Raw genomic sequence first — 12,504 nt, forward strand, 5'->3', positions numbered from 1 at the left:
CCCTAATAAAACTATTAACCCCTAATCCGCCAAACCCACACAACGCAAAAAACTAATCACTAAGCCCTCTAACCTAACACCACCTAAATTAACCCCATTACATATATTAAAATAATACTAAATTACAATTAAGATAAAAAAACAAACATTACTTTAAATAAAATAAAAAAAGTTTCAATTGAGCTAAAATTACAGAAAATTAAAAAAGTCTAACATTACATAAAATAATAAACAAAATTATCAAAAATACAAAAATTATACCTAATCTCTATGAAAATAAAAAAGCCCCCCCAAAATAAAAACACCCCTAATCTAATACTAAACTACCAATGGCCCTTAAAAGGACTTTTTGTAGGGCATTGCCCTAAGTTAAACAGCTCTTTTCCTTACAAAAATACAAAGTCCCCCCTCTAACAATAACTCCCCCCCCCCACCAAACCCCCCAAAATAAAAAAGCTAACACTAAAAAATCCTAAACTACCCATTCCCCTTAATAGGGCATTCAGCTCTTTTAAGATTGCTCCAAATCCCTAATCTAAAAAAAGCCTTATTCTAACCCCCAGATAGGTACTCATGGTTCCTGAAGCCCGGCGGAGAAGGTCCTGTTCCAGGTGGTGAAGTCTTCTTCCAAGCGGCCGACATCTTCTTCCAAGCGGGGACCTCTTCTTTCTTCATCCAGGACCAAGCCGGCACGGAGCGGAGATGAACGCAGACCAGGACTGGCGACCGCGGAGCCATGGAGCATGGAGGATCCTCTTCGTACGAGAGCCGCTGTACACTCACTATTGAATGCAAGGTATGCGATTAAAAATGGCGTCCCTTGCATTCCTATTGGCTGATTTGATTCTTCAAATTCAAATCAGCCAATAGGATGAGAGCTACTGAAATCCTATTGGCTGATTTGAACAGCCAATAGGATTTCAGTAGCTCTCATCCTATTGGCTGATTTGAATTTGAAGAATCAAATCAGCCAATAGGAATGCAAGGGACGCCATTTTTAATTGCGTACCTTGCATTCAATAGTCAGTGTACAACGGCAATGGTACGAAGAGGATCCTCCACGCTCCATGTATCTGTAGTCACCGGTCCTCGTCCGCGGTCCTCTCCGCTCCGCGCCGGCTTGGTCCTGGATGAAGAAAGAAGAGGTCCCCGCTTAGAAGAAGATGTCGGCCACTTGGAAGAAGACTTCACCGCCTGAAACAGGACCTTCTCCGTCGGACTTCAGGAACCGTGAGTACCTATCTGGGGGATAGAGTAAGGCTTATTTTTTTTTTTTTTTTAGATTAGGGATTTTGGGCAATCTTAAAAGAGCTGAATGCCCTTTTAAGAACAGTAAAAGAGCTGAATGCCCTTTTAAGGACAGTAAAAGAGCTGAATGCCCTTTTAAAGGCAATGCCCATACAAATGCCTCTTTAGGGGCAATGGGTAGTTTAGTATTTTTTAGTGTTAGGTTTTTATTTTGGGGGGTTTGGTGGGTGGGGGGTTTTTACTGTTAGAGGGGGGACATAGTATTTTTTTTAAGGAAAAGAGCTGTTTAACTTAGGGCAATGCCTTACAAAAGGCCCTTTTAACGGCTATTGGTAGTTAAGTATTAGATTAGGGGGTGTTTTTATTTTGGGGGGGCTTTTTTATTTTCATAGAGATTAGGTATAATGTTTTTATTTTTGATAAAAAATAATTATTATTTTATGTAATGTTAGACTTTTTTTGTTTTCTGTAATTTTAGCTTAATTTAAACTTTTATTTTTTATTTTTAAAGTAATGTTTGCTTTTTTATTTTAATTGCAATTTAGTATTATTTTAATTTATGTAATGGGGTTAATTTAGAGGGTGTTAGGTTAGGGGCTTAGTGATTAGTTATTTGCATTGTGGGGTTTGGCAGTTTAGGGGTTAATAGATTTATTAGCATTATTGCATTGTGTGGGTTTGGCGGATTAGAGGTTAATAGTTTTATTAGGTTTATTACGTTGTGGGTTAATGGCGGATTAGGGGTTAATAGTTTTAATAGGTAGTTTGCAATGTTGAGGTTAGCGGATTTAGGGGTTAATACTTTTATTAGGTAGATTGCAATGTATGTGAATGGCAGATTAGGGGTTAATAGTTTTATTAGTTTTTTTGCATTGTGGGTTAATGGCAGATTAGGGGTTAATAGTTTTATTAGGCTCATTGCATTGTGGTTTAATGGCTAATTAGGGGTTAATACTTTTATTAGGTAGATCGCAATATATGTGAATGGCAGATTAGGGGTTAACAGTTTAATTAGGCTTATTGCGTTGTGGGGGGTTGTCGGTTTAGGGGTTAATACTTTTATTATTAGTTCCGATGTGGGTTTGATGGCGGATATAGGGGTTTTTACATGTCGGGTTTATTTTTGGGAGCGGGTTAGACTTTTACGGGAGATTTTAAAAAAATTTTATTTTCTTAGGCGCCGGCAGTTTCTATAGTGCTGTAAATCACTGGCGACTCCAGAAATGTGTATTTACGGTCATTTCTGGACATTGCTAGTTTATCTGACTTACGGCATTTTATGAACTGCAGGCGGGGTTTATTGGATACCCTGATGTGCAAGGTGAAATTACAGGCAGCGCAGGTTTCAGCACTTGCGCTGAATCCTGCACCGTATATGTAATCTTGCCGCTTTAGAAAGTCCAGAGGATCAGACTGATAATAGCGCCAGCAGACAAGCTGGAGAGGGTGCAAGGGCTAAAACCAACAAAAGGCATTCCAGAGAAATCAAGATTTTCAAAGAAAAAGTTATAGGAGAATTAAAGTTCAATTAAACTTTCATGGTTCGGATAAAAAAAGTCAATTTTAAACAAGTTTCCAATTTATTTCTTAAATCAAATTTGATTTGTTCTCCTGGTATCCTTTGTTTAAGAGTAAATCGAGGTAAGCGGATAGGACCTCAGTAGCGAGCACTTGTCTATGGTAGCAATGTTTTGCAACATTGTTTATATCAGTGTTATACATTGTTGCTAACACTACTGCCCTAGGAAAAATCTGCATAATAATCTGATAATGTCTGACAAAGTTGACCAAATTTTGGTTTCCAATTACAAAAAAAAAGCAAAGTTTAGTATATTGTTCCTTATATTAAACTAGTCATAGCCTTCTCAATCCAAACATCTATTTATATTTTACCTTATATAAATAAACAATGAAAAAGTCAGTTTTGTCCCCTTTGTTAGGAATGCCTGATGTACAATTTGATTAACTGATATAGGTCATTTTCTAACCCCTTAGCTGATATAGCCACCCCATAGACGGCAAATATGTTAGCGCAACAAACTTTTAATATTCACACCCATTTTATGTTGTTCCTTCCAGTAAGCTCTAAAACTTGCCCCACTATTTCAAGTTAAGAAGCTTTGGATAATTATATTTCAACTTAAATAACAGCAGTAAATATTATTTGTCACATCAACTTTTAAGTTCTGAAATGATAACTTAAAAAATGTAGGGATACTGCTTTTGTTTTAGCGTCTTGCAGCCTTTATTAACTATAGGGAATGAATGTAAGTTTAGCTGTGTACACTATAGATAAGTCACTTTATAGTATTACATTACATATGTCAATAACATATTCATTTTCAAATAATAAAGATTTTGTTTTCAAAATGCATAGAAATATTTTACTTATTCTATTTGTTATATGTTTATTGTATTTATTAGAATATTTTAACTAAATATTTTAAAGCAAGTGATGTCATACAGTTTTTATATTTGTGTTTTCTTTCTCATTTTGATTCTGCCTCTGATGGTTTCTTCATATTAACCCCCTCTGCAGGTCTCGTCTTTGTAGGAGTATCAGCTGTATGCGACTGGTTCTGTCTGTAACATTATACCTCCGGTAGGACATCTGATCTATCTCCCATAGGTTCCAGTCAGCAGCATGTGCCCAGTACACAGAGGAGGAAGATATCTGTGTTTTGTTTGTGTATTGTCATTAGGAAGCTATATCTGCTCAATATCTGGCGTCTCAGCTCTGGGCTGCAGAAATACTGCCTGGCACTGTATGGCTCTGAAAAGTCCACCTTCAGTGCCACCTCTGTGGTGAGCAGTATCAGACAGCAAGGAAGGAACTGTGATATGGCCTCTCATGATGACAAAGGTAAAACTGAGAATCTGCTCCACTAAAGGGATATGCAATGCATAACAGGTGTCATTGGGGTTTTACTTGCAGGTTTACAAAAACAAATCCATCACTAGGAAACACTGACACGCTGTGTGCACACTGTGCAGCTAGAGGAGAGGAACTAATTGTGTTACTAACACAGATCGCTCTTACCTTAACAGACATGGAAGTCAAAAAATAAACTTTCATCAGTTAGTTGTTAGAGGGTGCAATAAAACAAAATAATAATCCAATTTTCTTCTGGTATTTAACAGATTTCTTAGTGTTGGTCTCAGCTCCTTTCTATAAGAGCATACTGAGGTAGGATCAGGGCAGTGCATGTGTCTATAAAACTTTATGGAAGCAGTGTTTGTAACAATACATATATTGGTCAAGATGTGTATGCTCCTAAGCCTTTTTTTTTTGGACGCCACCCTGTCTAAATTCTGAAAGTTTAAAGGGACATTCCAGACAAAACTGAAATCCACATGGATGTATTTTAGTTGTGAATAGAAGCATTTTTGGAATATACATGCATTGGCAAAAATGCTTCTATTAAAAGCTATAGCTGTTTCAAATGTGTATTTAAATATGGACCGTGCACCAGCATTTTAAACGCAGCACTTGCTGGTAATGACTCGATTAGTTAATTGCCAACATGATAAAAACCCCACTGGTGCTCTGAGCAGCTGCACTGAGAATATCTAGCTATGCTTTACATGCACGTGCAGAGAAAAATGTTAACACTAAAACAGTGATAACTTTTACTAGAAGCATTTTGCCAATACAAGTGTATATGCAAATATGTTTCTATTCATTTGATGTAATTTATCTATGTGCATTTCAATTTTGACTGGAATGTCCCTTTAAGTTTAACTTCTATGTCAATTTAACTGATTTCAAGAACTCAAAAGCAAGCTTGCCCCTAACAAGATTAGAGTTGTAAGGCTGTTTCCGTCATTCATCTGAAGGGAGGGTAATTTCCCTGTACTATGCAGCTATGACCCTTTCAGTTTTTGATGTTCGATATTCATTAGCATATGTCAACTCTGTGTTTAACTTCCCACAAAGGGGTTAAACACATATTATAAAGTACCGGTTGGGAACCGCAGAGAACCTATGCGCCTGAGCAGAAACTGCTGGTAAGCCAAATGACAGCTTCTGATTGGGTCACTGTTGATTTCCACTTGAGAAAATCGGTTCTCTGCTTCTCTCGAGTGGTACTTTTAACCATGTGCATAATGGTTCTCAGAATGTAATACATAATATATATCTGAAGATTTTCCTGTTAAATACAAATTGTAGCCTCATGCCCTAACATCATGTACTAACTCTACAGGAAGTTGTTTATAATGTAAATTGTGCTGGGAAATAATACTTTTTTGTGTTTTTTTATTTAGGTATCAAAAAGAATTTCCTTATTTGACATTTTTCAAGAAACTGAGAGAGAACCGGTGAGTGAGAAAGATCAAAAGAAATACAAATGTGCTTCCCTAAATGTAATATTCTAAAAGAATTAAATTAACCAGGACCTATAATTGTACCAGGTAAGACAAGAGGAACCAGGTGGCACTTTGACAGGGGTGACACATAGGGACATCATATTCTGGCTAAAACGTACTCTTTTATGAGACCCTCATAAGTGATACATCAATCTTCATTTGCTTGATACCACTGACTATGGTTGGTTTAAATTAATGTGGACAGAATGTTAGGGCAGCATCATTTCATTCTAGGAGTCAGACCCAGGTGGCACTATGTCTTGTGCCTAGGATTGCCAGGTGTTCAGTATTTCAGCAGGTAACCAGTGAAATCTATACAAAAATACTGGACACTTACATGTCCATTGTTATTTTTATAGTCCCCCAATAAGCAGCTACATTTTAAAGGCGTCTTAATCCTTACAAATAAGTGGTGCTGCACTTATACTACTCTGTGTTGCAAACAGCCAAGAATGGTTTTAAAAAATCCCTCATTTCTGTGGGGGAAGGGAATAAAATACTGGTGTGTGTTTGTGTTATCTGTAGCCGCAGTCATTGGGTAACTGCTGTGTGTTTTTGTTTTCTGTAAAACATGGGGGGGGGGGGGTAAAAATACTGTTTTACTTGTGATAGTGGCAGTTAAAGGTATAGTAAACACCAATAATTACAATTTCAGCCAAGTCTAAAGGTTTTTTAAAACAAATTAAGATCCTTTATGCTGCAGTTTTTTTTTTTTATCAAAAACAAAACTCCACCGACCATTTCCTTATTTGGAGGAGGCAATCTAAACTTTAGTCTCAGACAACAAGGCTAGCCACAGTCATAATGTTAAAGGGATATTAAACAGGGGTCAAGTCCTAAAAAAAAAGTGTAGGACCAAGACTTCCACCCCGTCACAATTAATATTGTTTTATATACACACACACTGTATTTATATGTATATAATCTATACACTCTGGTTAATGAAAGCAAATTAAATCCAATGAAGGGTTGAATTGGTTGCCTTTGGGCCTGAGACTGCTCCTCTGTCAGATTATCACCCACTTAAAGGGGCACTCAGGTTAAATTAAATTTGCATGATTCAGATACAGCAGGTAATTTTAAACAACCTTCCAATTTACTTCCATTAAAAAAAATGTGCACAGTATTTTATATTTACAATTTTTGAGTCACCAGATCCTACTGAGCATGTGCAAGAATTCACAGACTATACGTATATGCATTTGTGATTGGCTGATTGCTATCACATGGTACAAGGGGAGTGGAAATATACATAACTTTGAAATTTGTTATTAAAAAAATCTACTACTCATTTGAAGTTCAGACTAAGTGCTATTGCATTGTCTTGTTATCTTGCATTTGTTGATTATGCAAATCTAATGTGTTGACTGGTCCTTTAAGGTGCAATAGTTGTATTTCTGCTGAGGGGAGCTAAATAACCACAGAGCAAGCCACACAGACATATAAGTACCATGTGTTTCACACAGTGCAGGGTGATTACACAGCAAGACCGCTGACAGTCTTGCTTTAGTGTATTGTAGGAAGTGTTACTGCCCATTACTAGAGGATCTCACTATCCCTCTAATCAGACTGCTCCAGCTCCTCCCACCAACAGCAGCAGTGTTTACTGAAGCGTTTCTGTTCTCTGTCCAGGGGGAACTTAGTTCCACCTGCAAAAATAGTGTAGGAACTCTGTTCCCAATGCATTCCCACTGGACTTGACCCCTGATATTAAACAGCCTTTTTTATTTTTGTAATAAAAAAAGCATTAAACAAGGGAACCTCTCATGTTTTAAATAATGTGATGGAAGCTGAAGCATTCTGCAGAGAAGCTGGTGTCCCTTAAAAGGCTGGTTGGTAAACGGAATAAAGATGACTTAGATTCCAGAAATGGTAGATATTTTAAGTTTATGTGTAACAATGGTTTATGTGTTTTCGTTTTTTTTTTTTTGGGGGGGGGGTTTCTCTTCCTTTCTTTCCCTCTCCGTCTCATCTCCCCCCGCGTTCGCCCACCCGCCTTTACCTGACTCCCTTAATTATCTTACCAGCTTCTAATTAGATTAAATGGAATCTAAGTTGAACTGTCTTTCCTGGAATGTGGGCAGGATTACCTCCCCAATTAAAAGAAAATCTATAATAAAATATCTTGGGAAATTCAAGCCTGATCTAGTATTATTGCAAGAACTGCATCTTAAACCCCTTGATATCCCCAAACTTAAAACTAAATGGGTTGGGGAGGTGGTCGCCGCCCCTTTCAATTCAAGGAAAAGAGGAGTTGCTACACTTCTGAATAAAAACCTGGAGTATCAGATACTAAACACTGAGATAGACCCGGAAGGTCAGTTTTTAATTTTGGAAATCAATATTAATAAAGTTAAATATACAGTCTGTAATATTTATGGGCCCAATCATGTCGATCAAGAGTTCTGGACCTCTTTAACAGTTAAATTACATAGCCATATAGGACAAAATCTTATTATTGCTGGAGACTTTAACTTACTAGCAAATGCCACTTTGGATAGTGTTAAAAAAAAGTCGATAATCTCTAGGGATAGGAAAGTACGGATTTTGCAAAAATTTTGTGCTCATTTAGGTCTTATTGACATATGGCGGGTTCAGAACCCGGATGGGCGTGCATATACATGCATGTCACAAGTACATCAAACATTGTCCAGAATTGATTATTTCCTAATTTCAGACTCATTGCTTAAGCGGAGCTGGGAGGCCAAAATTGAGGATATAATAATCTCGGACCATGCGGCCATATCATTGACTTGCAATTCTAATATAAAAAATTCAAGTAAAAGTAACTATATTTACTTTCCTAAACATCTCAGCAATAATATTACTTTTCAGGGTTGGTTGCGCCAGAAGTGGGCAGAATTTTCCAAAGACAATATAAATTACTTGGGGAAAATTGAAGTGTATTGGGAGGCAGCTAAAGCTGTGTTACGTGGGGAGATTAAAAATTACATGTCACACTGGAAGAGGAAATGTGGTCATATAGGCAGGCAACTAGCTAATCAGGTTAAAAAACGCTTACTGTGCCTTTTTAGATAATCCTATAAAACGACATTGGGATAAGTATATGAGAGCAAAGTCACTCCGGGATAGTCACATTAAACAGAATAGTGCTCAAGAAGATCTTAGATTAAAGGCATTATATGGTGGACATACCGGTAGATCTGCTAAATTTTTAGCCAGGATTGCCAAAACTACGGCAAGGCAGGCTATTCCGGCGATCAAACAAGGTCAAAATAGATATACTAATCAGGCAGATATAGAGAGAGTGTTCTTTCAGTTTTTTCAAGAACTATATAAAGCAGATTCCCATAATATCGCTGAGAGAATAGCATTTTGGAATAAGATTAAGATACTGAAACTCTCATCAGAAGCTCTGAGTTCCATTAATGCTGTTATCTCAGATGATGAAATTTTATGTGCCATTAAGAAATCCAAGTTAAATAAAGCACCTGGGCCAGATGAGCTGCCTATAGAATTCTACATAATTCTACAAACCCAAACTTTACCTATTTTGAATAAACTATTCAATTTATATTTTTTGGAAAATTTTACTTGTTCACCATATTTTGCGGCGGCCAACATCTCTTTAATCTTGAAGAAAGATAAAGATCCTGAATTACCTAGCTCATATAGGCCGATTTCAGTTTTGAATACTGATTACAAGATGTTGGCCGCAATTTTAGCCAACCGATTGAAGCCACATATTGGAGACCTAATACATGAAACCCAATCTGGATTTATGCCAGGACGGAACCCGGTAAGAAACATGAGGAAAGTTCTAGTACTGATAGAATCTATTTGGAATAAATATAGGACTGTGGGATCTCACGTGATGCAGGATAAAGCTATACTAATGGTTGATGCCGAGAAGGCTTTTGACTGGATTGGTTGGGACCATCTGTTTTTCTCATTAGGGCAATTTGGGTTCTCTGGGCATTTCAGTAATTATATTAGACTTATTTAAAGTTCTCCCACTTCGGCAATTATTATTAACAATACGATTTTGCAACACTTTACTTTACAGAGAAGGACTAGACAGGGATGTCCACTCTCTCCGTTGCTTTTTAATATTTGTTTAGAGCCTTTAGCGATATTACTTCGTCAGGAATTAGAAGGCATTTTTATGGCGGGCGACAAACTGGTCTTGATGCTATACGCAGACGACCTATTACTATTCATTCTAACGTGAGAGAGTCACTCCCAATATTTCAGAATATTATTACTCAATTTGGAGCAATTTCGGGGTACAAGGTTAATATTCTGAAATCGGAATTGTTATGGCTATATAGAAACCCGGCACGTAGAATTATGCATCCCTTTGCGGAAGTATCCCAAATCACGTATCTAGGCCTCAGACTCAGCAAAAACCCAGAGGAATGGTAAGAGTTGAATTATACACAATGTTTGCAACATTGTATGAGGAAACTGGAGGAGTGGACATCCCTACCCATCTCTTTATCAGCCCGAGTGGTCATGATCAAAACGATTATTTTTCCCAAGCTCTTATATATTTTTCAAAATATGCCAATTATTATGCTGGGGAAAGATGTCCTCAAGTATAATAAGGCATGTTCTGGATTTCTATGGAATAATACAAAACCACTTATAGCCTCTTACCGACTTATGAACTCAAAGCTAACTGCCGGCTTAGCGCTACCCAATATCCAAGCATATAATCTAGTTTTTTCCGCTAGATTTGCAATAAACTGGATAACCGAAAAAGATCAAATTTCTTCATTTAGCTGGGAATCTCAGTTAGTGGCACCGTTTCAATTAAAGGCGCTGTTACATTGTCCTTTGACTGCACTCCCCTCAAACGTATTTTATTTATCCTTGTTTAAAAATGTCATAGTAGCTTGGCAAAAATTGTGTGCTGATTTAGAATACTCCCCGTTTGTATCTCAGTATTTACCTATCTGTGGTAATCCTAACTTTAGTCCCGGTCTGTCAAATAAGATTTTCAAGGTTTGGGAAAGAAAAGGGCTTAAATTTATGAGTCAAATTATGGGAACAGATGGTCACCCAATATTATTTGTTGAACTACTTGATAAGTCTGCCCTGACATCACGTGAATTCTATGCGTACCTCCAAGCTCGTCACTTTCTTTTGGAAATATCCCAAAAGTATGGTACAAACTGGTCTCTGGGCGAATTGCAAGACAGGATATCTAGCTATCTAAATGGACTCTATTCAATCTCCCCAATATATCTACTGTTAAACCAGAAATCATCTAGGTTGCAGGTCAATGATATGGTTGCAAAATGGCAGAAGTGGTTTCCGGATATAAATGAACAGATTATCATTGAGAGTTTTAAAATAATTCAACAAGCATGGGTATCAACATCGTGGAGAGAATTTCATATTAAAGTCTGTCTCCAAAGGTATCTTACTCCAGGAACCTTGTCCAAATGGTATAAAACTAAGGTGTTTTGTTCCAGATGTAGGGCTACAGAAGTAGATATATTTCATTGTTTTTGGCAATGCCCCAAAATTTTGCAGTTTTGGCAAAAAAATAATTACTGGATGAACGCAAGTCTGCATCTGGACCATCAATGAGATCCAATGGAGATTTTTTTTTTTTGTTAAGTTTCTAGGTGTTGCTAAAAACTTTAAGCTTATAAACCCTATTGTATTATGTGGGCGTAACCTTATTTTAAAACACTGGAAGGCACGTTCAGCATCCAAGTTTGCCCACCTTAAAAATGCATTAATTACACAATACACGTTGGAGCAATTTAATCTGCCATATCCGCATGAAGAATATCTGCCCACGTTTTTTAGGAAATGGGAGAGTTTCGTCAGGGCAGTACCAATAGCCTGCCAAAAGGAATTGATTAAACCATTTAGTAATTCAGTGTATGTTCAGGCAAATATATATGCCGGTCATTTTCCTGAATATTGGGCAGACGGGAGTGAGTGAGGTGGGGGGGTGGGCAGTGGGGGCGGCGGTGTAGGGGGAAGGAACCCTTTTTTTTTTTTTTTATGTTTATCTTGTCTAGTTTGTCTTGCCGTGTTTGCTTTCTGTCTGTTTTTTTTTTTTTGTGTAGGTTTGGTGATGTCGCGTTTTATGATACACTGTTGTTTTTGTATTATTGTTGTGTATAAGAGTTGGTATTGTCATACTATGGTGAATCAAATATGCAGATTAAATATTAACATTGTTAGTTAAGCTAGATTGGATGTATAAACAGATTGATTGTTATCTTTACTATTCAGACTTTTGTTAGCAAGACACATTGTTGATATTATTTACAAGTACTAATCTGTATTAACACATGTTTTTTATTTTTTTGTTATAAATAAAGATTTAAAAAAAAAGCATTAAACAGTGGATTGCAATATGTATTATTCATCATTTTAAAAAGATTATACTGTTAATTTATTTTTTTAACTTCATTTATGCAGTGTCCATTACTTCCTGTCACAGCCTGTTTTGTTTTTATTGAAATTTACATTTTACCCACATACTTGTACTTGACCAGGACTGAGCACAGATCATGTAAAAAAAGGACTGCCTTACCAATGAGTAGTTACTGACACATTTGAGAATGGGATGGGGCTACAGTAATTATTGAGCTTCTTACCACCTCCTAGAACTTCCACAAATCAGTATTGTAATCTACACTAAGTACCTCTAGACACACAGTTTGTGTTTACTATATGCAGTGACAAAGTAAACTGTATTTCTAACTCTCCAGGATGTGAATCCTTGTAATGAATTACCTGAATCTGAGAAGGGGACCAATATTACAGGGGAAGGTGACAATCCACAGTCAGTAGACGAAGCTGCCATTATTATTTCTTCCGTGTCTGATGGAGAGAATCAGGGTGAGTTGGAAATACTGAGGACAAGAGGGTGGAAAGGAATAAGTGAAAGACGTCTAA

General features: G+C 37.0%; 1 protein-coding gene across 1 annotated transcript in view; it reads left to right on the forward strand.

Annotated features, from left to right (window-relative positions):
- The first annotated feature begins 3,879 nt into the window (after window positions 1–3,879).
- Window positions 3,880–12,504, forward strand: part of LOC128639063 (transmembrane protease serine 3-like) — a 62,103-nt gene continuing 53,478 nt past the window's right edge. The window contains exons 1-3 of the mRNA XM_053691208.1: window positions 3,880–4,111; window positions 5,515–5,568; window positions 12,318–12,447. Coding sequence (XP_053547183.1) covers window positions 4,100–4,111; window positions 5,515–5,568; window positions 12,318–12,447 — 196 coding nt within the window. The 5' untranslated portion in view covers window positions 3,880–4,099. The remainder of the gene's footprint in view (window positions 4,112–5,514; window positions 5,569–12,317; window positions 12,448–12,504) is intronic.

The sequence above is a fragment of the Bombina bombina genome, chromosome 8 (assembly GCF_027579735.1).
Source record: "Bombina bombina isolate aBomBom1 chromosome 8, aBomBom1.pri, whole genome shotgun sequence".
NCBI lineage: Eukaryota > Metazoa > Chordata > Amphibia > Anura > Bombinatoridae > Bombina > Bombina bombina.